Genomic DNA, 27,729 nt, shown 5'->3' with positions numbered 1-27,729 from the left:
ATTAAACTACGTACATAATAATTATAATTTTTGAATGAAATGTGCTTTATGTTCTAACGCTACCAAACGACTGCACGTGGCACCTGCGGACAGCGTAAACTGGTTTATTCTGGTTTTGTGCGTGTTTCCACTTTCCACTATCAAGTGACGATTTATTTATTTGTTTTGTTTCGTAATTATTATGGTCAAATATTAATTATGAAACAAATTATTATGGACACGATATTTTATTGTTTCACGGTAGTCGCCTTGTCGTTTGCTCAAGGACGTAAAATTGAATGATATATTTTTTTTTATAAAGTCAAAACCATTTTCTTTCAAATAAAAACTTGTTTTTATTGAAAACAAAAGTGTTGCTAGGAATAAGTATAAAGTTAAATAGTAATGTTAGGATATCGAAACATTTTTGTATAGGCCAGAACGATATAGTGGAAACGCGCTCTAAGATCTGAGTAATATACACACCACTACATATGCAAAAATTTCTCCAAGCTAATTTACCTGTAGAGAAAGGTCAGTTTAGAACCACAAGTAATTTTTATTACTTTTACTTTATACTGCATAACAAAAGCCGAGATCAAATGTTTTATTTTGCAAGTAATAATACAAGAAAATTTATCATCATTTTAATACGAATGTTAATTAAAATCCACTATGTGTTCTACACATATTGTTTACAAATATAAAACATTGCTATTTACAAATTTCTGATTTCATACTTTTATACATATTCAATATTCATTTTAATTTTAATTAAAACCATCTCTAATTTTATAGTCTTTACAAAACATTTTTGTGACCAACACTTTTCATTAGAGATTTATTCTCCATGTTAAAAAATAGCCCAAAAAGCTAAGAAATCAAACGTGAATTTATACCATTTTTTTATGTTAATCACATAACAGGCGCAATTGAATAAAAAATATATAATATACGAATACTCAAACACGACTGTGTATAACGTATTATAATTATTAATAAAAATACGGAACGGATATACTTAAAAAAGATAATCAATTACAATTCAACAATTCAATAACACGTCCGATTGAACAATCCGCCAATATTTATTACAATAACATCTTTGGAACATTGGAGTACAAAACCTTAACTGTCTTACCACAAAAAACTTCAGACAAGGTAGAGGTCTCGAAGACTCGCGCGGGTTCTCTTTAATCTGGTTTTGTCGTATTTCATATAGACAACAATTAAAGTGACATATCCCTGGTTTAAAGTTAGACTGTGTTTAAATTGTTTTGTAGTAAGACCATAACTATCTAATACATTAAAGCTCAATATATTTGTTTAAAATGTATTAAAATTATTAACTATCACGTATTTATAACGAAAAGCATACCAGAATGCGTGGCTATGGCTAGTTTCTTGTGATATATGGGCACTGGACAGAATTCCATCGACGTCACTTCGGCTAAGGGGAATTGGTCCGGACTCTTCTTCCGGGGCTTGTTTAAATGGTGTTGGATATCCGACTAGAAATAAATAAACAATTATTGTAATATAAATACTTTAGTTATTAATTTATGGTTAAGTTTTATTGAAGTGAAACTTCTTTATCGGGGTTGGACAAAAATTTAGTGTAACATTTTTGCGTTACGCCGTACGCGTGACATTTTTTCGTTACGCCGTACGCGTGACATTTTTGCGTTACGTAAAGAAGTTTCACTTCTTACGTGTGTACTCTAGTACACGCACACATTTTTTTTGTTTTTTATGTTCGTAATATCCTGTATTTATTATTGTTCGTTGTATCAAAATGAACTAAATTTATAATTAACTAGCGGTCCGCCCCGGCTTCGCCCGTGGTACATAATTACGTTTTCTCTACATAAGAACCATCCTCGTACTTCAAGGAATATAATAAAAAAAGAATTATCGAAATCGGTTCAGCCGTTCTCGAGTTATGCGCTTACCAACACATTTTGCGATTCATTTTTATATATAAGATTCCAAAGCCGCTTTAACACAAACTGACACAGGCTTTAGTTTCCTCAAATATATAAACTGTATTATTTTAAAACTTTTTTCAATAAAGATTTTTTTCATTTCATTTCATTTAACTCAGTCAGATGATATTATTTTTATAGAATATTCCTTTTTATTAGTATAAAAATATATTCATGAAAAATTAACATTATTTTATCACAAATTATTGATAAAAAATAAAATCTTACCTTATCCAAATCTGAGGCATATTTATATTCAATTCCATAATATTTGGTAACCTCTTCGTATACATACGATTCCAATTTTAAAGGTTGCTCGGACTTCTTTTTCGAGTCTTTATTCTCTTTTAGAGGCACCATATCAATTTTTATCCGTACTTGCAACTGTAAAAAAATATATAGTATTATTTAAAATTTATTCGCCTGAATTTAACCAACGTACATAAACAAGGAAAAAAATGTTTACTATTATGTGTTTACCTTAACATTTATGATAATATTATGTCTATACTTTCGACGGAAATTTTCAATAAACTTTATTACGTCTTATGGTTCATTAACGCTTTTAATGATCAGCGTTTCCATCATAGAAATCTAAATAACAAGGCAATAGAAGTGGTAAGCGCGCGTGACATTGTCGCCGCTCAGGTGGTTACCATGCCACATGACGTGCACATGACCATGACCATTCTTATTTATCACGTTTAACACAAATTTCAACCTTATTTCTATGAGTTTATGTTCAAAGTTATATGTATTGAAAACCTCTGTTGTAGAAAAGCCGAATTTTTGCGTATTGGAGCAAAAATAAACAAAACGTCTCATATGCTTAGGGATGTTATTCTAAAATAAACCGTAAATTCGTGCGTTAGGATGTTTAATATTTAAGTTAGTTTTCACTAAAATCAAGCTGTCCAATAAAAGGCATAGTTTACTTGTGTGTACTGTTTAGCTATCGGTTTAAATGTGTTGATTTTGGCGACAGCGGTTTTCATACGAATTATTATGACATTATAGCACTTCTATGTGTCTTGTTATTTAGATTTCTATGGTTTCCATCATATTTTTTATATTAATAATTTCAGTCAAATATAAATTGAAATGCTATTTTGGTTAATATAACGGTCCCGCAGGACAGACATTGCCTAGTGCGGGAACCAATGATTTTATTACTGTATTTTAACGTTTTTCTTTAAGAAACTGTTTTAAAGCATTATGTAAAATGTATGTATGTATGATTGATGTACGTGTCTTAAAGAATAAAGAATTTTTAATTGTAATTTAATTTTATATAAAAAAATGAGATCACCTATATTACATTGCCCTGATACTATTCCAGCAGTAAGGGTGGCCGTACACGGACCGCTTCTAGCAGTTGAGACCGACCGCTTGAAGCCGCGACCGCGCGGTGAACTATGGACATTCATTCACCGCCGTACACGTCAACAACCGACCGCTCGAGCCGTCCATGTACGTCGCTAAGCCGTTAACTGCTCGAGCGGTCCGTGTACGGCCGCCCTAACACTCGTAACTATGTACTTCAAGATAATTTTCAACACACAGACACAAATAACGATTAACACCAACAACAAAACTCACCTCCCGCTTATCCTGGAACACGGGGTGCAGGAACATGGTCTTGAGCAGCGGCGGTATGAAGGCGGCGAGCCGTGCGCAGTGCGCGCAGCCGCACGCCGCGCTCACGGGGCCCAACCGCCGCCCCGACCCCCACCAGTCCACCTCGTTTATTGCTTGCGATACTGCTCAAAGGGACATTTCATTGGATTTATAATCATGTAAAGGAACGTAAAGAGTAATCATGATAGAATTCAATCCAAAAAATTTGATACCGGATGTGTACCTACTTCACCGCCAACAAAATAAAATAATAAATAAATAAGTATTTCCAGTACGTTATATCCTTCAGAATTTTTGCAACCAGGTTTTTGCGAGCAAAGCGACAGACTAGACTGGCTGGCGCGCCACTTGTTTGACTTTTCAATTCTATTTTTACACCCAACCAGTTATGTATTGTACTTAGAATATCACTATTATTCTATTTGGTAAGCAGAAAATCGACCTGTGAAGTTGAGGGGACATGGGAATGCACAACTCATTCAGTCAATGCCAATGATATCACGGCTACCGTGCTACGTGGCGTTGTTTCAAGTGCATGGGAGAGTGTTGCACGTACCACTATAAGTTGCTCTCTTACACGGTACACCCAACCTGTACCATTACTAACCAATATCACTGTTCCCAGTGAGTAAAGCGGCAGGCCAAAGCGGTTCCCGTGCTATATGTGTAGCTGTGAGCTGCACGTGCGCAGTGCCAGCGGTCGCCGCAGGTGCCCCCAGTACTGCAGTAGTGCCCGTCGCTGACGTACTGCACGAGCCCGACCAGCGCCATTCTGCACCTCCAGCTCCACCGCACAGAGATACTACATCTGCGGTACAATAATAAATATTATATCCAATACTAGCTTACTGCCCGCGGCTTCGCCCGCTTTGCCTAAAACCTAATAAATTATAAATATAAATAAATAAATATTATAGGACATTATTACACAAATCGACCTAGTCCCACAGTAAGCTCAATTAAGGCTTGTGTTGTGGGTACTAGGCGACGATAAATATAATATTAAATAAATACATATATAGATAATAACAAAAAAAAAAGCTAAAGGAAGAAAATAAGCTACTCGTGGCCGAACGAAAGATTCTACGCAAAATCCTAGGTCCCGTTAAAGAGCCAGATGGTAGCTTCAGAATTCGTAGGAACGCGGAAATTCAACACCTCGTGGCCGAACCCAACATCATTGGCCAGACAAAGGCGCAACGCCTCCGATGGCTCGGTCACGTTTTAAGAATGGGGGATGATCGGGCCGTGAAAAAGGCATATCTGGGCATTCCAACTGGCCGACGCCCCGTTGGCCGTCCGAGATATCGATGGAGCGACGCAACAGTTGCCGATTTACGAAACTTGGAGGCCGTTAATTGGCAAGAAACTGCGCGCGATCGAGGAAAGTGGCGTAAACTCGTGTCGGAAGCCAAGACTCTGTTTGGGTCGCAGAGCTAGTTAAGTACAAGTACAGATAATAACAACCAGACCCAAGAACAAATAATTGAGTTCATCACACAAATATTTGCCCTGACCGGGGATCGAACCCGGGACCGTCGGCTCAGTAGGCAGTTACTTTACCACTGCGCCAACCGCGTCGTCAAAATTATATTATATACTAAAACCTTCCTCTTGAATCACTCTATCTATTAAAAAAACCGCATCAAAATCCGTTGCGTAGTTTTAAAGATTTGAGCATACAAAGGGACATAGGGACAGAGAAAGCGACTTTGTTTTATACAATGTAGTGATAAATTATAATATACTAAAACCTTCCTCTTGAATCACTGTATCTATTAAAAAACCGCATCAAAATCCGTTGCGTAGTTTTAAAGATTTGAGCATACAAAGGGACATAGGGACAGAGAAAGCGACTCTGTTTTATACTATGTAGTGAAGCCTTTCCACTAAGCTGAAGTTAGTCACGAGTGGAAAAGCGGTACACATCTACTCGAACCTAACTTCAGCTGTAAAATATCGACTTTAACATAGATATATTTAGAGAAACAGACAGTATAAACTACGACATTTATTAAGTTTGGGGATTATCTATACAAATATTATAAAGAGGAAAGGTTTGATTTTTTGTTTGTTTGTTTGTTTGTATGAATTGAATAGGCTCCGAAACTACTTGGCAGATTTGAAAAATTCTTTCACTGTTGGAAAGCTACATCATTTCTGAGTGACATAGGCTAGGTTTTATCCCGGAAATCCCACGGGAACGGGAACTATGCGGGTTTTTTTTTGAAAACGCGGGCGAAGCCGCAGGCGGAAAGCTAGTAATATGTAGTTTGATACATTTTAAAAATTATAAATTGAACACTTCACTCGCTTCAACATACTTTTTTTTCATTTCTTTATATTGTCATTATGATATTGAAAGAAAGTTTTCAAACGTAATATATTTGGAATTTTGACATTTGAAATAGATTTTAAACTTTATCATACCGTTCACACAAGCCGAATGCGATTTCTCATCGTGGAATGGATAGAACACTGTAACGCCATCTTCTACACATGTAAGCAACGGAGAGTCGGTGTTCAAATCAAAGTTTGCTGTAGCTCCATTAGAATATCCCACTATTATACACGCATGACCTTTATTCTGAAAAAATAATTAAACTGTTAATAAAAAGGTATTAAATTATAATTTAATCTGAGTACAATCGTATTAAAATATACTTACATTGGACCAGCTAATGGCAGTGCTTTGAAATTTTTTATTTTTACTTCGGCACATGCGTAACTCCACTACAGGTTTCAACTTATACACCAATTTATCACTGAAACATACATTATTAACTTGTTTTTATCATAAGAAATAGCCATTTTAATAACATGATGCTTCAAACATGAAAAAATATCCCATCCCAATAGGATCCCTATTTTCGTGCGTTATAAGTACGTATTATAAAAGGTACTTAAATTATTAGCATAAATTCAATTTCAATATATATTAAAAGCAATTGTTCATTATAGTATACTGACCCTTCTATTATCGACGACGGGTGAGGAACCGAGAAGATATAAGCGGACCCACTAGAACAGGCTACGGCCAATAATCCCAGCCTTGTGAAACCTTTTGTTTCCTCATCTTTTAATAGTTCACAAGCCCCAGAAGGACACCAATCCATACTCCACACTGTGCCTAGATCGTGTGCTATCCCAAAAACGAATGATGGAAGGCTGAAATAAAAATTATAATTGCATAACATAATGTAAAAACAGTATGTTGTTTTAGCAATAAAATGCTAATAAATAACTGTGGATTTTATTTTTAAAGTTGGTGTAAATTTTGAGGGTACTTTATGGAAACACAATAGCTGTTATACAAAAACACACTATTCATGATAATATTAAACATGTAAAATATTATACATAGATATAACCCTCGTACAGTAACTAAAATGGGAGAATTATTAAAAACTTCATGAGAGCTTTCTCTCTTTGCCATGTAAAAAATTAGCAAAATAACTCACTCAGACATATCCTGAAAATCCCATATCTGTATCATGGCGGGATGTTCGACAGTTTGCGTCACATCAAGGCGCGGTGCGTCCGGTCCGTTGTAACAGTTGACACTCAAATATGGCGTATTTTCACAATTCTTTCGAGGAGGCACCCAGCGTATATTGTTTATACTGGCACCCACGAACAAACTGAGACCTAGGAAATACAGCGAAATCACAGAGCGAAATATATAGCTTAATGAGAAAGAAAAGAACGATTAGTAACAGTAATAGAGATTGGTCAACCATAAATATGTTGAAAAAAATAAATTTCACAAAAAAGATAAAAATTGTCTGGTTTTAATATCAAGATCACTAAAATACTTATTTTTTACCGTAACTAATATCGATACCATACCTTTTCCCTTCCTTGCTTCAAATCGGTCGTACGTCGTCCAACCGTCGGTCGAATACATAACATTACAGGACTTCGCTAACGGTGGCATATATTTGGCTAGCTGGTCTTCAGGGACTGCTTCATATTCGCAACTTAACCATTGAGGGAATAGAGTACTTGATGTGTAATGGGTCTTGAAACTGGAATATAACATTTACGTAAAACGAGGTGGTTTTTAACAGGACGAATATATTGAATAAAAGAAAACGTAAGAATTATTTAAAATTGATGGTATATTTAAAATGAATATGAGGAGGAATAGTAATTTACTGAATAGTCACTTAACAATGAATTATTATTGATTTTTTAGCATTCTTGGGTAAAAAAATTACGTGTACACGATACACATGCATAAAAAAATGCGTGTGTGCTGAACACACATGTCAGAAGTGAAACTTCTTTGACAAGATTCAGAGATACCAAAATCGTCGCCTTATGCCATTACGTGACGTATTGCCATGAAATTTTTCTCTGAACGCGACTAAAAAAGTTTCACTTCAAATTATAAATTTATAAGTATTGTGTTGTATTTGTTATAGTGAAAATACTTACAATTCTTTGGCACTATCAGCAATATATGCAGCAGGTTGTGATACCGTAAAAGGTATTCGTTTATTGTTAATAGTTGCAAACGCTGGAACGTATAAAAAAAAGAATTTATAAAGAGGTAAACATTAAATCATGTATTTTGACCATCCAAAAAACTTCTTAAAAAGTCGTTTGATTTTTTTTTTGTAGTTTAAAGGTAAAATATAAATATTATATCATATAAATATGTGTTAATGGAAAACTGACACTTACATGATTCTCCATACTTTTTCTTTCTCTTCACTTCTATTTTGTCATCGTTAGACACGTCTGAATCGATTTCCGTGTCAATCGATTCTTCGTCCGACGTCGGATCGATTGTCACAGAATCGTCTGACTCGCTGCTGCTATCGTCTCTAGTCTCGTCATAGTTATCATCTGATATATCATCATCAGTGTTTTCTTTATCTTCAGTCTATGGAAAATTAATAATTATTGGGGTACTATTTGTATTAATAAGGGATTATCTTACGATAAATGCATTAGGCTGTAAGAATTTATGAATGTACGCAATACGCATACTTGTGGTTATTTATCCACGTAATAACTTTATATGCAGGTACTTCGCGAGTGATTCTACGGAATTCTTCTGGTTTGCAAATTATACGATAAGATCAAAAACTTCAAGACCATTAAAAAAATGTAAGTAAATATCTTCCAAGTCCTTATATCCTTTGTGAAAATAAATAAGCTTACCTTTGTTGTGATGTTCTTGATGACATTCTTAGCCCTGCAAAAAAATAATTCGTGATTTCAAAGAATAATTCTTGGAAAAGTATGAAATTAACGATGCACCTACAAATAATAATGAACTATAGACTCGTCGTTTCTATACATACATATGCAAATTTAAATAATACAATGAACACTATATTGTCTAGATTCTAGAATAATATGACTACATATTATAATATTACTAAGTTTTGATCAAAATAGTATTTACATTAATTTTTACTTACTTTTCAGCAGCTCGCCGTTTACCAGGAGTTTCTTCATCTTCAGGTTTTTGATTTAATATCGCCTCTTGCCTGGCCTCTATCATCTGTTTGTTCATCTGCGCATACTCTTGCTCTCGATGAGCTTTCATATGTTGTGCTTTGTACACGCCTATATATTTGTTGTTACATATTTCGCAATAACTCTTGTACATGTCTTTTTCCTACAGAAAAGAAAGAATTCGTTTAGCTAGTGATCATGTGATGATTTATATCTAGATTATTCGTAATTTATAAAGACCAATATAATTCTTCTATATATTATAATATAATAAAATTTCAAGTTTTTCAAAAGGCTTTAAAGTTATATGGATTTTACAGATATCAAAAGAAAATCAAATAACAAAAACGTTATTTGTTTCAAAATAAAATGTTATTTTTATTAATACAACAAACCTCTTCAGTTTTTCCACAGAACATGACGTGAGCATAAAATCCCGTGATAGAAATTCGAACCATACCGCATTCCAAACATCGTAATGTCTTGTGATATTTTTGGTATTCTTTAAGATATTTTTCCACACAAGGCAAGTTTTTTAAATCCTGTAAAATATTAATACGATTACATATTTATTTAATTATCCTTCCAAGTTATGATTGGATTACTAATGGCTTATTAAACTTTTATTATTAGGTAGGGTTCAAATCGGACCAGTAGTTCCTGAGATTAGCGCGTTCAAACAAACAAAATAAGAGAAAATTAATTATAACTGTAACTAAAATAATAAAGCGTCACATACAATTGGTACATCTCCGACCATCCAGGCGACATTGTAATGCTTCTTCATGGCATGCTTTTTCCATTCACTAATTGGCCCAGTTTCATGACATAGCGCGCATTCGTACGTATCTGAAATAAAACACATAATCAATTAGTTTTGACATATAAAAATATTAAAAATAGGACTCTGTAGAATATTTTATATCGAATTAATTGAAGTGAAACTTCTTTAGACGCGCTGAGAGTAAAGTTTCGAGGTCGCGGTATGGCAATACCGTCAAGTCATGGAGTAAGGCGACGATTTTGGTATCTTTGAATCATGCCAAAGAAGTTTCTTCTGACACACACACTTTTTTTTTATTATTAGTATGATAATAATAAATTTATAAAAAAAAACATTCATAAGTCTAGTTAACAACCAAATTTAAGTGGTTTCAAAACAATTACCTGAATTCATTTCATAATCCGGAAGAGCTTTAACATCCACATCAACGTCACAACTCTCGATATGAGCCAGGAACACCTTTACATATTTCTTAGTAACATTACACTTCGCACAAGTCAACCCGCCATATTTTTTCGACATATTATAAAGGTGTTCGTTAACTTGATTTTCATCTTCGGTATCCTGAAATGATAGAGGAATATTAGAGATTTATCATCAAAAAATATTTTTTATGCGAATTACCAATTAACACGCTTTTATTAGCTTAACATATGTATATATTACATATACATTACTCTGATTTTGACACTTTAAAGTCAATTTTTTTCACACAAGTTTTGTACACTTATTGAGGATTGGTGACAACACAATCATGATTTTAAGTGTTTTTTATCAATATTAATTATTTTAAGCAACTTACTAACGGCGTTTCACCTTCTTGCCACGCTACGTACTTATGAAACCTCTGTATATGTGTAGTCCATCTCTTATTCTCCATTTCTAATTGACACACACCACACTTCACTATTTTGTTATCTTGGGTTTCTTTTTGGATTTGAACGAACGTGGGGTCCTATAAAAAGATTTTTAAACATATAATTCTTACAGAACTTTCTATCAAATTCATAAAATAATTTCTAAATATTTGGATAGGTGTATAAATATTAAAAACGAATAAAATATAATTTCTCAATTACCATATAATCACCAGTACAGGATTGTACATGGCTCATATACGATTTTGCGTATTTGCGCTGACACCCACACTTCTTGCAGGTAAGTTGGCCGTACGTTTGAACGATATTATAATAATGTTTGTACAGGGCGTCATTATCATTGACATCCTGAAAATATAATTTTGAATTAATAATTAATTTAAAAAATGTAAAAAAACACGTGTGGCACTCGGGGACTGCCGCGCTAAAGTTATTGCATAGCATGCCTTCAAGGCGAAACCTCCGTGTCCGTCGGAGTGGGGAGCGTGAGGTTTTTTCGTTACGGAATTTCTCGATTCGGTCCCCGCGCTCAAGGCCCGCGATAGAAGCTATGCAATAGCTTAAAAAATAACAACAAGAAAAAAAAAATTTTTACAAGTCATAAATATAAACAATCAACTGGTTATCGATATTACAACGTGCAGAAATTTTAAGTGTAATTTAAATTTTAATCCATCAGTCCTCGGATCACAGACACAATAGAAAATCTATTGTGTCTCGGCCCGATCGGGCCGCTCGGTGGTCAATGGGTTAAATAACTTCAATGATATAACTAATAAGACTGAATACTCACAAGGGGTGCTTCATTTTCTTTCCAAGCAATATAATCATGTTCCTCTTTAATATGTGTCACCCAGTTACCACTTTCTATTTCTTTCTGACACACACCACATTTCACTGAAGCTTTATCATTTTTATCAACTATAGATTGGTCTAAATTACTTGTATCTGCTATTGAATCATTAGTACAATCCTGTAAAATTCATTAGTTATTCTTAACCTTAAGTCTTTAATTTAGAAATTATAAAACATATTTAAAATTTGACTTACAGGATTCCCAGTGCAGCTTTTAATATGACTCAAATAGGACTTCACATATTTACGGCGACATCCACATTTAAGGCACAGAAGACCATTATTTTGTTTAGAAATATTGTACAAATGTTCATAAATTTCGTCTTTATCACTTGAATTCTATAAAGAAATTGATTTATTAGAAAAAGTTAAATACTCGATAAATAATTATGTTACTTTTCTATATATTTTTTTTTTATTTGATAAATAAACACATAGTATAAAAATTAATACCATTCAAAACTTACTAAAGGCTGTTCGTTTTCTCTCCAAGCCATATAATTATGCTTTTCTTCTATATGATTTAACCACAGGTCATCTTCAACCTCTTCCTGACAAACCCCACACTTCATGTTTTCATTCTTAATTAAACTATTTGAAACATTTCCATCCATATTACTACTATTCAGTAAAGAATCATTTGGAGAATCCTGCAGATGAAGCAAATCGTTGTTATATCAATGATAATATAATTTATTAATTATTGGTTTGTTTACAATTAGAATTCAAACATTCAAACAGAAATATGTATTCCTTTTTTTTCCTTGTTTCTACAACATATTTTAAATTACATTAAAAATTTAACGTCTACCATTATCTTGAATCTTTAATTGAATAACAGAAATATATAAACTATTTTAAAACAAATATACATATAGACAGAAAATCTTACATTATTCTCGTTCTTGCAAGCTTGTATATGATCCAAATATGCTTTTACGTATTTCCGCCGACAGCCGCATTGCGAGCAAACCAATCCATTATTTTGTTTAGTGATATTGTATAAATAATCGTGAACTTCATTTTTGTTGTTTGTATTCTGAAATTCAAATTTATATAAATTAGTCGTCATTTCTTTGTATCATTCTACGGGGTGACTGGAAATTCGACGTGATCCTTCAAATGGGTTATACTAGAGGTCATTTGCAACAAATTAAGTCTAGTTAACCAGGGTTAGTATAACCCCTTTGAAAGATCACGTCGAATTACCAGTCACCCTGTATATACATAATATGTATAAAACATTGCAAAAATAGATAGAATTCAATATAATTATGATGTATAGAAGAGAAGATACAAGAAGTTAATTGTAATACTTACTAAAGGTGTTTCATTTTCCTTCCACGCTATGTAATCATGTTCCTTTTCTATATGACGGAGCCAACTGCCATTCGTAACTTCTTTTTGGCACACCCCACACTTCACTAGAGGCTCACTTTCTAAAGAAGTATCTTCCGCAACGCTGCTATCAAGGTTACTAATATCGGCCTCAGGGTTGTTGAAATTATCCTACGAAAAAATAATTATTTAGCGACATTGTTTGGCATAGAAACACTGTCATAGAAAAAACTTTTATCATCGGCGATTATAAATATTCTGGCTTAATGAATTCTGCTACCTTATTTCTCAGTGATATGGAATCAAATTGATGATTTTACAAGATTCATAGTAGTTAAATACAATAACAGCTGTTGATTATAACTTCTTTTGATTATTATTTTAAAATAGCTACAAAATACTCACACTACTTCCAGTGCATGTTTTAATATGACTTAGATATAACTTAACGTATTTTCGGCGTATTCCACATTTGGAACAAATAAGCCCGTTATACTCTTTAGAGATAGTGTACAAATAGTCATAAACGGCTTCTTTATCATTGGTATCCTGAAATGTTACAAAATAATTTATACAGACTTAAATAACAACTAATGTCTTCAATATGCATATTAAATAAAAGCTTTTCGCTCGCGGCATCACTCGCGCAGTCAAAAACTTAACCTGACTAATAGTTTCAGCCTTCAGAAAACAAAAACAGAAAGACAATCAATCTGTTTAAACAGACTTAGCAGATGATTTGTTTTAAAATGTTAAGTGATGAATATAAATAATTGGAGCTCATAATGTTTGCATTATCGAAAAAACACATACCAAAGGTGTACCATCTTGAGTCCACGCAATATAATTATGTTCTTGCTGAATATGTTTAATCCAGTTTTTTTCGCGTACTTCTTTATCACATACTCCACATTTAACAGTGTTTCTTGTACTATCGAGGGTACTGTCTAAAGTGCTATTTAATGTGGTATTCTGAAATAATTAGTTTTATGTATATAAAATCCAAAATTTTATTCAATATATAAACAAATAAGGCATTTTTTCAAGCATTAAGTACTTACCATTAAACCCTCGCATACTTTTATGTGATTGAGGTATGAGTTCACATGTTTTCGATGATACCCACATTTTGAACAAACAAGTTCACCTATTTGTTTTACTATAGAATTTAAGTGTTTTTGGACGGATTCTCCATCATCAACTTTCTGAAAGTTAAAAAAAGAGATCATAAGTATATAAATAAACCTAAATTAAATATTAATAATATATTTGTCAATAATCATAAAAAAGAAACTTCGTATAAATAAAATAATCATAAAAAAGTCTTTATTTTACTCTAGTTCACTTATTTGCGTCTGTATGTCATAAGCGTCACTATCTGTCTCGCTCACGCTTTATGGAATGTCTCTCTCCATCTTATTTAAACCACCTGTGGTCATTAGGAACGCTTTAGGTACACTAGAATTGTTTTTTGTAATTTCAAAGAAATTGTTAAAAACAGACTTTGATTAAGAAAAAAATTTTTTATGACCGATCTAAGATATAATGGAGTAAGTGTAATACCACGTTAGAATCCTTATTAAATGCGCTAACTTTTAAAGCTACTTGCCAAACTGGAGCAATACATTTTTTTTTTCAGGACGATCAGTTGAAGTAGTGCGAAAAACTAATTTTGAAAACTTGGTAGAGTATAAAATGACATTTTCCTACAAGTTGGAATGATCGGCACAGGGTTTAGGGACACAGGTTACATAAAGCACTATTCGGGATGACGTAAGAGAAAAAAAAATGGCAAAAAGTAAATATTTGTAACAACAGGAATGAAAAAACTGCCACATGGTGTACATTTTCTGGAAAAAAATCCATAACTTCAAAAATACATGACTTAAATTTTTTTTTTTAATTTTTCTGATAACTGATGAGGCATTGCCTGTCAGAAAATTTCGGCTTGACGTCGACTTCTGGGACACCCTGTATATAAAAATGAAACCCGTTTCGCGTTGTCACGGCATCACGTGTGAACGGCTGAACCGATTTCGATCATTCTTTTTTCTTATATTCCTTGAAGTACGAGGATGATTCTTACGTAGAGAAAACGTAAATATGTACCACGGGCGAAGCCAGAGCGGACCGCTAGTACTTACTAAAGGTGTTTCGTTTTCCTTCCATGCTATGTAATCATGTTCTTTTTCTATATGACGGAGCCAACTGCCATTCGTAATTTCTTTTTGGCACACCCCACACTTCACTAGAGGCTCACTTTCTAAAGAAGTATCTTCCGCAACGCTGCTATCCAAATTACTAACATCGGCCTCAGAATTGTTGGAATTATCCTACAAAAAATAATAATTTACATTTATCGACATTGTTTGGCATCGAAAAACTTTAATATCAGCGAATATAAATGTTCTAGTTTTATGAATCCTACTTCCCTATTTCTCAGTGGTATGGAATCAAATTGATGATCTTATAAGATTCAAAGTAGTTTAGCTCTTGTTTAATCAAAAGAAATGATAAACAACATTTGTATGAAACAACTGCTGTTTATCATGTCTTTTGATTATTATTTTAAAATAGATACAAAATACTCACACTACTTCCAGTGCATGTTTTAATATGACTTAGATATAACTTAACGTATTTGCGACGTATTCCACATTTAGAACAAATAAGCCCGTTATACTCTTTAGAGATAGTGTACAAATAGTCATAAACGGCTTCTTTATCATTGGTATCCTGAAATGTTACAAAATATAAATTTATAAAGAATAAAAAAAATTCGATCACGAGGCGGGACTCGAACCTTCCTTCGCGCCATTCCGGGGCGGATGCCTGACCAATTCAGCCACACGTGACCCGCCAGAGCAATCGAATTTATTCTATTCTTTCAGTTTTATGTGTCTAAGGGACACATAAAACTGTGTCCCATAGAACCAAAAATATCAATTGTTACAAAATAATTTATACAGACTTAAATAACAACTAATGTTTTCAATATGCATATTAAATAAAAGCTTTCCGCTCGCGGCATCACTCGCGCAGTCAAAAACTTAACCTGACTAATAGTTTCAGCCTTCAGAAAACAAAAACAGAAAGACAATTAATCTGTTTAAACAGACTTAGCAGATGATTTATTTTATTATATTTAGTGATAAATATAAATAATTGGAGCTCATAATATTTGCAATATCGAAAAAATACATACCAAAGGTGTACCATCTTGAGTCCACGCAATATAATTATGTTCTTGCTGAATATGTTTAATCCAGTTTTTTTCGCGTACTTCTTTATCACATACTCCACATTTAACAGTGTTTCTTGTACTATCGAGGGTACTGTCTAAAGTGCTATTCAATGTGGTATTCTGAAATAATTAGTTTTATGTATATAAATTCTAAATTTTATATACTTAACTTATATTCAATATATAAATAAATAAGACATTTTTTCAAGCTATACTTACCATTAAACCCTCGCATACTTTTATGTGATTGAGGTATGAGTTCACATGTTTTCGATGATACCCACATTTTGAACAAACAAGTTCACCTATTTGTTTTACTATAGAATTTAAGTGTTTTTGGACGGATTCTTCATCATCAACTTTCTGAAAGTTAAAAAAAGAGATCATAAGTATATAAATAAACCTAAATTAAAGATTAATAATATATTTCATTTAACATTATTATGATAATCTTTCTACTTACTAAAGCTGGTTCGCCATCGGCCCAAGCAATATAATTATGTTTTTCACCAATATGAGTGTACCAATCCCTTACTTCTTCTTGGCAAACTCCACACTTTACAACTTCACCAGGTTCATAATTGCTCTGTAAAAATCATATTACTTTTTTCGTAACTGTTACTGTAATGTATAATATCAGCAGCTGAATATATTTTCAGCGTTTAAAGAATAAAAGTATTTACTTGTTTAATATAATTAACATAATCTATTATGTATAAATATTTACTGAAAAGAACTCACTACCATAATAGGAACATTTACCTTCTCAGCACCACAAGTATTGATATGATCGAGATAAGCTTTCACATATTTTCGGCAACAACCACATTTTGCGCAAGTCAACCCTCCAATTTGCTTCGCGATGGAATTTAAATATTGTCGAACGATTGTCTCATCCTCGAAATTCTAGTAAGAGATGAAAATATGTAAGTACTCATAACATACGAGTAAACTAATCTGAGTAATACAAAAGTGCAAGTCGGACTGAGAAAAAGGATCTTGACAGTCAGACAGACAACAAAGTGATCCTTATATGTGTTCCGTTTTTCCAGTTGAGGTTCGGAACCCGAAAAATAACTGCTTTGACCCAAATTCCACAACATGATTTAAGAACTGAACATTATGTCTAGTGGCTAAATATTATTATTTAATAGAATTGAGTATTTAATAGAAAAGCGAAACAAAATTAAAATTGGTCTAGGTGTATGGAAGGGGGGGATGAAATCCTCTATATAAACATTTGACACTTACAATCGGAAGCTCTCCTTCCCTCCATGCAAGATAATTATGCTCTTTTGCGATATGACCGATCCAATCGGCGACTTCCTTGTGACAAACTCCACATTTTACAACATGGACACCACTCGGCACATCTATAAAACAGACTCCCTAAAATAGTTTAACATTTTCATGAATATAAAATTACGCACATTACACAAAGATCTTTTTTTTATTTATAACAATATTGCTGTATTAATTAAATAATTAGTCATATGACTTACAGGAACTACGCTGCACTTGTTCACGTGTCGAAGATATTTCTTCGTACTTTCACGCTCAATTCCACATCGACCGCAAATCAAATGCCCCAATTGATTTAAGATTTTATTCAGGTGGTCATAAACAACATCTTCATTTGAAAAATCCTGAAATCATTTTTTTCAACATACATTATTATTCCACAAAAACTTATAAAAATGGAGAAATGTAAATTTGTCTATACTTAAAATGTTGCACTACAATCACATCATTAGTGATAAGATAATATAATATTTAAATAGAAATAATTTGTCAGGACAATCGATTTCATGGTTTGATGGTTTTAAAACACTAGATACCAATTCATACTCAATTTAAAGTAAATTATACCCACCAATGGGGTATCACTTTCTCTCCACGCCAAATAACTGTGTTCTCTAGAAATATGTGCTATCCACATTTCATTTCTTAGTTTTAATTGGCAAACTCCACAAATCACTGTATCATTTTGTTCTTCTTTCTCAATTTTAAGATTAACATCTGTTGTATCCTAAAAAAAATAAACAGGTCACACAATTGTTTATCATTAGTTCAAATTAATTTTCGGCAATCAACTTAATACATATAAGGTATTATTGAAATAGTATTCGTAAAAATTGACCAACCGACAAAAATGATTGACTCACATCACTTTGTCGAGTTTCAGGACATTCCTGCGAAATTTTATCATCATAGTTGGCATTGTTTTTACTATTTACGACTTTCGGCTTTTTCTTCAAATGAATCAAAGGAGTGTGATCCGATTCAAGCCTCTTTCTTTTCTGAAACATTAAAAAAGACTGTAAATAAATACGAAAGCATTGGCGATTATCAAATATTTTTATATTTATTTAAATATAAATTCAAAATTATTTTGGTTTCACTTACACCTCTTGTCATGATGGGTTTTTGTAAATGATCATCTTCTATGTTACATGGATTTGGAGCAATTTCAATTTCTATTTCAAATATTCTTTTTTCGCCAGAATCCTGCAAAAATAAAAGTAAACTCTAAATTAGTGAAACTGAATGACATAAAGATAAATGTTTAAAATAAAAATACTACCATTGATTCTGGAGTGCAGACATCAGATAATATTATGGTGTCTGATACAGGTTGGAGCTTTGCTTCTGTGGTGATTGTTGAGGGTTGCGGACCCTAAAAAAACACATCAATACGAATCTTAAAAAATTATGACAATATTTTATATAATTGCGTACATAGAAAATAAAGTGTCCCCCCTAGTATAAAAATAGTCCCTTCCCATATTAATATAAACAAAATGTATTTTTTAAAGGATCTTTATTTTATATAATTATAGAACATAAACTTACATTAACTAAGGTCGAAATGTTGGTGTGGTTATCATCAGTTGTAATATCATCATTCATATTATCCCCTAATATTGTTTGGTTCATCTTATTGGATTTATTATCAATATTTGATTGTATTTCCGTATTCATATCAAAATCATGTGAAATATAGTTATAACAGATTTTACTATCTTCATCTGCAACATCAGCAATAATTTCTTCTCCAAATCTTTCTAAATTCTCTTCAAATTTTTGGTCATGAACATGAACTAATTTAGGGTCATCACTATAAATGCTAAATATGATATCAGAAGAACATTGGACATTTTTACGAGTCAGGAAATGTAAATGCTCATAAGCCTCCTTCTCATCATAATAACTATAGTGTCCAAAATCATGACAAACACAAAATGCTTGCTCAATGAGCATTTCACTTATTTCTATTGTATCACTGTTTAAGTCTTGAATGAGAGGTTTATTATATGTTTCCTTCAAAGGCACATGAATTTTTAGAGGTTTTCTTGTATATGTCCGAAGACTGTCCTTATTATTTCTTATTGCTAAGGTGTTTCTATTCACTAAATCATGACCACCCGGCTTTTCAACTCCCTGAATATGCAACTTGGACTGTATGCCACATCTATTCTTATTTAGAGGACAATCTTTAGAGATCAAGGAGTTATTAAAATTGTTTAGAAATGAATCATCTTTGTCATTATTTGCTTTATGGTGTGTCTGATCTAAAATTTCTTTTGGATTAAGAATTAACATATCACTAGATTGAACATATTCTTCTTGGTTACTTTTCTTATTCTCTGGGGGTAACATAATTTCATTGCCATTTATTTCTGTACAATGTGCTTTTTCTGCAGTTGTTCCATTTTCCCCAGCCATTTGTTCAATGTTTAAGTCATCTTTTGCACATGATATAAATTTATCAGAAATCAAATCACTTTTTAAATTAAAATCAACCTCTTCAGCATGACCATGATTTTGAGTTTTAATAATATCACCTCCAGGTGTATTTTTATCTACTACCTCACCATTAAGCATTTTAGTATTAGAACTTTCATAATTGTCCTTAATTGCAGTATTGTTTAAACTGTCTGATAAGGATATGGACACTGTGTTAGTAGAATTCTCTTTCGATATGTTATTAATTTTCTCAATATTATCATTATTTTGAATAGACTTAGGGTTAAGTTGTTTTGAGTTGCAATCAATAATATTTTTGTTCTTGGTATTTTTCGATTTTTCCTTTAATTTTTCTGTTGTTATTATTGAATTAATTGGTATTGGAATCAGGGTGGAATTGCTTGGTTTATCAAATGTCTTTAATTCCTTTATGTTACAAGGAGTAATCACTTCTTCAGATATGACACAAATTTTGTTATTTGGTTTTATTTTGGGCTTTATGCCATTAGTAACAATGTTTTGATTTAGAATTTGTGTATCCTTATTTTTGTCTTTAAAAGCAAAATCAGGTGATTTAGCTATTTGTTTTTCATTATTTTCATTGATCAAGTCATTTGCATTTTCTTTAGTTGATGATACAATTTCATGATTTATAAAATTGCTTTCAATTTTTTCAAATTCAACATCTATTTTTTTGTCTTTGCCATTTTCATCCAATGAACTTATACTAGAAACAATGTCATCACCAATATAAGATGGAACACTAACTGATGAAGAAGAGAAGGTGGGACTAAGAAAAACTGACTCTTTCATTAAGTTTGCAGTTTCCATTATAGATGTATCTGGATTAACATTATTTGTTTTTGGTGAAGACATTTGAAACAAAGCTGAGTTGTCAACTTCATTATGAAGGATTAAATCTGAACCTAGAAAAAGAAAAAAAAATCAAAAATATGAAACTATGAATACATAATTAATTAATCTCATTACAATTGAATCAGACTAGTATCAGTTGCTGTATATATAGATAACTTTCTTACTAGAAATTAAAATTATGATATCCATTGATTTAAAAATGAATTATGATTTAAAAGGGATTTTTTATTATTTATTTATATTATGAAGTTGATAATCAACTATTTTAATTTTATCTCCAATGTACCTGAGTAGGTGTAAAAATACTATATTGTATTCTATTCCTAGTCCTTTTAGATTAATACTTTACACTTTTGTAAATTTCAAATTTAAAAACTCCATAACATGATTCAAAAAAAAGCTTATTTAAAAAAAGTACTTCACCTAAAAATGCTTTTAGTGAACATAATTGAAATATAAATGATGTAAGTACTCACCACTGTTATTTAATTGATCTTTTTGTTCATTTAGACCTGCATCAATATTACCTATAGATATACCCAATTTCTCTAATAATTTTGGAGGTAATACCAACACCTCTGTTGTTTCATTGTCAGATTCAATCACAGGACCTTTCACAAACGCTTTTCTTTTTCTTGTTTTACTTGAACTCATTTTTATGTTAAAACAAAATAATATTATTTATGATTCATTCGAGATTAATTATCTGAAATTAATGGGTGAAATCATGGTTAAATACAAAGCTTTTGAAAAAAAAATTAAAAAATATATTTTTTTATTGGATTTGAACCATGGTCTCTTTCCAGAACTTCAACTGAAAGCAGTGCCAGTCAGACAAAATGCTAAGAGGCAATATAACTTTAGACTCAAATTTTGATTCATTTATTACAAGCAATGTTTAATTTTAGAAAAAAAATATACTAAGATAAATTATGGAAGTTATTGGAGAATTTTTCTACTAAGAAAAATTAAAATATGTACTAACATATTTTAATTGAACAATGTAATAAAATCATAAATCATACAATCATCACAAGCTATCGTAATAAAAAAGACATTGTTGAAAAATAAAATTATTAATGAGAACAACAATAAAAAAAAAATTCACTCAGGGAATCGATCCGTGGACACTAAGGCGTAAAAACCACGTGGTGGCTACACAGCCAAATTGATATAATTTCACCATTGTCAAAACACGAATTATATACCCCACAACAAAAGTTGAACATTTATTAATATAATATCACAATATCTAACATAATTTTATGAGCATTTACAGTAAGTTCATACTTACATCCGTAAGATGAAAGTCAGAAAATTAATATTTTAACCCAATAGAATCTTTAAATATTGACAAGTATTAAAATTTTATTTGTATCCTTAAATTTATCTCAATTTTAAATTAAATTGCTTATTTTTTAAATTAAAAAACAATTTTCACTAGGTTAAAAACTTAATCCCACATATTTATATCAAGCTTTTGACAAGTGACAATTGTGAATTGACAATTGCAGAAATGACATTTCTTATTCCTGACATTTCACACCACAGTTTCACCACAGAATAGAAGAAATGTGGAAGAAATATTACTGGTCCGATTTGAAAAATTCTTTCGCTACTACCATGGCTATTACATAGCCCATTTATCGACGAAGGCTATAATATATTATAATATCATCACGCTAAGACCACCTGCAGTAGTGGAGCACTGCGGGTAAATACGCAGGGCACAGCTAGTCTATAATAATTATCGACGAGAATATTATCAGTGCATATTTATGTGTACATGTTTAATACCGATGCACATTCTTTTAGCACATTCTAGTACAAAAGTCCCTCGAATACGCGCGAATACGTTCATTCCCATACAAACGTACAGTACTCCCAAACTGATAATGCGCATAGAAAAATTCGTCACTGTTCGGCAACTGTCATATTCCCCGAGCTTCCGAAGACGATATGTATATAGAGTGGTTAAATGTATTTTCTATATGTATAGTTTATTAGAATTATGAGTTTTATTGTGATTTTATGGTAAAAGAGATAAGTAACGAAATTTGTTTCGATACTTCAATGCAAAGAATATACTACTCTTGCTTCAATGTAAATTAATAGCGAGGATAAGCCACACGATTGCGAATATATATTTGTTGTATTGATTTACTTGGAAAATTCTATACTTAGAACTATTGAAGTGTCTTACTGAAGCTGGCGTGATGATGGATGTATGGAAGGTTAAAATAAGAAAAATTTATATTTAAAAAAATATTTTCAAACACTGGTTTACATTTAAATTGTAGAAATCTAATCATTAAAATCTCAGTCCAAAGGATTTACAGAATCAGGGATAATCTCTATTTCTGATATCGTAGAATGATCATAACTTTCATTATGCTCTTATTAACTTTCACTTTCCCTACTGCTATCTGCTACCTGTGTAAATAATCATTTTATCGGAAAATTCAACTGAAACAAAACTAAGAAGGGTATGTAACAGCAGCTCTATATAATTCCATACAGAGATAATACGTGCGGTGACCACTTGGTGACCACCAAGTGACCACTAATATATAAAGACGACTGATATGCGACTGACGGATTTTTGAATTTTTTGACTGACAGGATACCGTCACCTACCGCCCGAATTGTTTTCGATTGTGTATGACTCTGAATTGACTCCTATTTCTTTCGAACAAGGTGCAAGATGCAAGTGCATTGTTTAGGGCACTTACGATTCAATGATTCGGGGTGATTCGGGTGTTTCTGGAAATACGATAATTGGCGAAGATCTTCATGCGCATTATTAATTTAGGAGTACTGCCCCCCTAGTCAAGTGGCTTTCTGTTAGCGTAGCGTTCAATAGAATAGACTACGAATGTATGAGATTGACGTAACCTGTAGATACGTTTATCTACAGCCTACGTCAATCTCATACATTCGTAGTCTATTCTATTGAACGCTAAGCTAACAGAAAGCCACTTGACTAGGGGGGCAGTATAGGTGTAGATAACGAAAGCGCGTTAAAATGGATAAGCCATCTTCTCAATAGCGCCGCTGCACGACCGAGCAAAACGCACGAATTTTATTACGCAGTGCTGACATATCCATACACTTCATTTATAAATTAAGTGTATTGCACTCATGGAACTATATATACTACGTATGGAACCCACACTCCCTAAGAAAAAGTAAAGTCAAAAAATTTGACCTTGAATCTTATCGTTTCCCCTCCGTCTCTTTCTAGTTACGGTGAGTCATAATATATACAGGGTGTAATCGTTAAGTGTGCACAAGCGATTATTCCGTAACTATTGCAGATATCAAAAAACTTTAAACTGATATCGAAAGTACTTAACCTAATGAGTAAAATGGCCATAATAAATTTTTAAAAATAAAACGAGAAATAACCAAAAATGTTACATTAAACGCTCCCATACAATTTATTTCCCATACATTTTGTATTCATAGTAGATTTTCGAAGTGACGTCCTTATTGTGCAATACAATGAGGAGGTCTATTTACAGTTTCTAAATGAACTTCCCTCCAAATTTGCGAAGTAATTAAAGCAGAAAACCAAAAAAACAAAAAAAAAGCTAAAATCTTTCATATTAAATGTATAGGTTGATCCAAAAGTAATGATAATTGGGTATTTCCTGTGCACATAAAAATATAAAATAAATGTTTTATGCTTGCTCATGTAATCACTAAGTTATCACAAAAAAATTATATCTACAGGCCACGTTTCCAAGTATTAACATTAATTTTAATGTGAACAGTGCGAGCCAGAATGTTTCCCGACGAAAAGAAGAAACAACGATTCGACATTTAGAGGGTGAATTTCTAAATTTTTAATGAGATCAGGATAATTTTTTGTCACGATTTGTGACCATGGGCGTTACCTGGGTTCACCATGTTTATGCTGAAACCAAGAAACAATCAATGGCCTGGATGCGAGCTTCCAAAGTGACGGTGAAGATTTTCAAAGTGAAAATTAGTGGGATAGATTAAAGCCGTAGTTTTTTGGGACGCTGAAGAAATGTGGAATATTTTAAGAAGGTAGCCACTACTACACAGGGCTCTTACTACACAGACCAAATTAAAAGATTGCGGGTAGGTTAGTAAGAAAAAGAGACATGGCAAACTTCAGTCTTGAATGTTGGTTCACCAAGACAACGCACCAGATCACAAAGCGTCAGTTGCGATGGCTGCCAATCAAAAATCGGCATTGAAAATGCTTGAACACCCACCCTGTTTGTAAGATCTAGCTCCTAGTTAATTCTATCTCTTACCTCAGCACAAGAAACACCGTCGATACAAGAAATTTTAAGACGACAGCGAAGTGATGGCCGATTTTGAGGGGTTTTTGTAGATGAAGTCAAAGTTTTTTTTTTCTAAGTTAAGGAAAAAAAATATCGAAGTATATTATTTAGTTAGAAGACTATCTAGAGAAATACATAATTATTTTAACTGTAATGACCTTGTTTAATATTGATAATCATTACTTTTGGATCAACCCATATACATGGGATATTCATATCTCATACTAAATGTATGGGAGGGTTTAAAGTTAATTTTTTAGATATTTCTCGTATTATTTTTAAAAATTTATTATGGCCATTTTACTCATTAGGTTAAGTACTTTCGATATCAGTTTAAAGTTTTTTGATATCTGTAATAGTTACGGAATAATCGCCTGTGCACACTTAACGATTACACCCTGTATAGTATGTCTATATTTCCGTGGGGTGAGTATAAATGTAAAAAATTCAGGATATTAAGGAAAAAAATAACGGATACATCAATTTTATTCGTATTAAAATTTTACTATAATACTAGATTTTGCCCGCGACTTCGTCCTCGTTGACTATGACTATAAAACATAAAATCCCATGTATCCCGTGGGGATTTCGGAATAGCCTTTCTAAGTGCACCTTTAGGATACTCTAGATATACAGAGTGTGCCAAATTTCATGTCTTTAGGTCCAGTGATTTTAGGCTGTGCGTTGTCTGTCAGTCACTAAGTAACGGGAGAGTTTTATATTTATTGATTGATTGATGGTTGATGATTTACGGCGGAAATAAATTACGTAATTGCATTTATTATTCTAATATAGTTACTGTAGAATTTTTGCAAATAGATAAAAAATAGATGTTCAAGTATTTAACATTGGAAAATTGTAATGTTCCTTTCAGCGTTTTTTCATGTTTGCGTCTTCCGTCTTGCATCTTCAGAACACAGGACCGCTATAAATTATGACAACATTTTGCTGTATAATTTGGCGTTACGTCCAGTCATTTGAGGAATTAATGAAGTAAAATATCAATGTGTTTTTATAATATTTATTTATCATTACAATGCCAACTGCCTTTACAAATTTGCAAATTATAAGATAATAACAATAAAAAGTAACGAAATCGGTTCACTGAAAATATTTTTATCATTCCATACCCTTTAGTATTTAAATAGTTTTAAGAGTACTTGAAATATGAGATCGTGGTCTAGCGCTTCCCTATCATACAATAAAAAACAAAATATAATATATTCAGGGTGTAATCGTTAAGTGTGCACAGGTGATTATTCCGTAACTATTGCAGGTATCAAAAAACTTTAAACTGATATCGATATGATACTGATATGATACTTTACCTAATGAGTAAAATAACAATAATAACTTTTTTTAAATATAACAAGAAATATCTAAAAATGTAACTTTAAACCCTCCCATACATTTTATTTCCCGTAACGTATATATTACGTTCCCACTGCTGGGACATGGCCTCCTATGAGGTTACAGCCACATCCACCACACTGGCCAAGTGCGGGTTTAAAATGAATGTTGCATATCTTCACTTTTTCAAAACAGGATATTTTTAATTCTACTATATTTAGCCATGTATTACGTTCCGCTAGATTGGACGGAAACCTGTAAAGAGAAAAGAAGATTATTTGCAAAATATAAAAAAAAAATGTCATTTAGATACAGATAACACAAAATTTGTGCTGTTGTCTTGTGCTTCTATTTCAGTAGGTACCATATATGTATGTACTTTGAGTTTTTGATTTTACAATATATCATTATATAAAAGTAGTAAACAACGTTTTTATACCATTAACTTTCACGCCAATTGAACTAACTCAAGTGGAGAAAGACTTCTCCTCATATAAAATACCATACCGAAATATATGTACACAATTTTATAAAGTATGGACACCCTAGTCTAATATTTATTACAATCATGAAACATTTAATAATAAGCAAATAACGATGTTAAATGGAAAAAACCTAATCAAAATTAACATTATAATCACAACTTCGATCTATTATTCCAGATTTAACAACAATTAAAGTAGAAATATTACTAAACTACAATTTTACATGAAGCGTAGTTTATGCATGGTTTTTTGTACTTACGAATGAAATATAATATCACATCCTGGATGCCATTCACTTTTGCAACCGCGCACAATATATTTACAACCATTTCTATTAATTTTGGCTCAGAATAATTCCAAAATACAAGAACAAACTCACGAAATGAACATAAACATCCGCCATTTTGCAGTAAACATTATTTGACATTGACACCTAGAATTGGGGCTGCCGCGCAACGATTTTCATAACATAATTCAAAATATGGGAAAAAAATTATGAGCGTGTTCGATAAGCAGTCCATTTTAAAAGTTGTAAACCTTTGTTATTTCAATGGAAAAGCAAACCTGCATGAATCTCGTTTAAATTTCATTTTTTAGCGGATTTTATTAATGATTTATGTCATATAGACTATTATTACTGACAGTCGATTTTTTAATGCACGTCAATAGGGGAAAAATTTACAATCACGCTGGCTACCCTATGGGGTAAACAGGGGTTACTTGCGGTCATTCTATCAGTTTTTTATTTATTCTTAGGAGTTTGGGTTCCAGTATGACTA

At 32.3% G+C, this 27,729-nt stretch overlaps 1 protein-coding gene and 1 long non-coding RNA gene across 2 annotated transcripts; both read right to left on the bottom strand.

The window, feature by feature from the left end:
* Positions 1–510: 510 nt before the first annotated feature.
* LOC149910534 (uncharacterized) lies at positions 511–21,450 on the bottom strand. Its single transcript, XM_090109436.1, has 40 exons — positions 21,273–21,450; positions 19,027–20,846; positions 18,758–18,850; positions 18,580–18,681; positions 18,339–18,473; positions 18,047–18,202; positions 17,676–17,819; positions 17,425–17,562; positions 16,936–17,079; positions 16,637–16,759; positions 16,393–16,536; positions 16,135–16,293; positions 15,522–15,665; positions 15,074–15,262; positions 13,991–14,134; positions 13,743–13,901; positions 13,335–13,478; positions 12,912–13,100; positions 12,484–12,630; positions 12,059–12,241; positions 11,787–11,930; positions 11,530–11,709; positions 10,938–11,084; positions 10,661–10,813; positions 10,242–10,422; positions 9,814–9,923; positions 9,470–9,616; positions 9,038–9,237; positions 8,775–8,808; positions 8,292–8,493; positions 8,043–8,124; positions 7,452–7,630; positions 7,064–7,250; positions 6,573–6,770; positions 6,271–6,367; positions 6,033–6,189; positions 4,210–4,410; positions 3,564–3,724; positions 2,193–2,348; positions 511–1,490 (listed from the first exon to the last, which is right to left on the bottom strand). The coding sequence occupies exons 1-40, from the start codon at positions 21,448–21,450 to the stop codon at positions 1,332–1,334; spliced, it is 7,710 nt and encodes a 2,569-aa protein (XP_089965562.1). The 3' UTR covers positions 511–1,331.
* A 4,672-nt stretch (positions 21,451–26,122) lies between these two features.
* On the bottom strand, positions 26,123–27,725 carry LOC149910533 (uncharacterized). The gene is made up of 2 exons (XR_016458010.1): positions 27,210–27,725; positions 26,123–26,720 (listed from the first exon to the last, which is right to left on the bottom strand). It is a non-coding gene; the product is annotated as an uncharacterized LOC149910533 (long non-coding RNA).
* Positions 27,726–27,729: the final 4 nt, after the last annotated feature.

The sequence above is a fragment of the Colias eurytheme genome, chromosome 2, assembly GCF_061535395.1.
Source record: "Colias eurytheme isolate Ceu_HAF_F1 chromosome 2, ilColEury1 Martin Lab GWU primary, whole genome shotgun sequence".
Lineage (NCBI taxonomy): Eukaryota > Metazoa > Arthropoda > Insecta > Lepidoptera > Pieridae > Colias > Colias eurytheme.
This window is presented reverse-complemented; position numbering and strand designations above follow the sequence as displayed.

Bases quoted from the DNA above. Each gene is read 5' to 3' on its own strand.
- LOC149910534 (XM_090109436.1), bottom strand. From the start codon at position 21,450: ATGAGTTCAAGTAAAACAAGAAAAAGAAAAGCGTTTGTGAAAGGTCCT. The intron at 15,666-16,134 runs GTATGTATTTTT...GTAACATTTCAG, and splicing joins CTCAAGATGGTACACCTTTG to GATACCAATGATAAAGAAGC. The intron at 1,491-2,192 runs GTAAGATTTTAT...ATTTATTTCTAG, and splicing joins ATGCCTCAGATTTGGATAAG to TCGGATATCCAACACCATTT.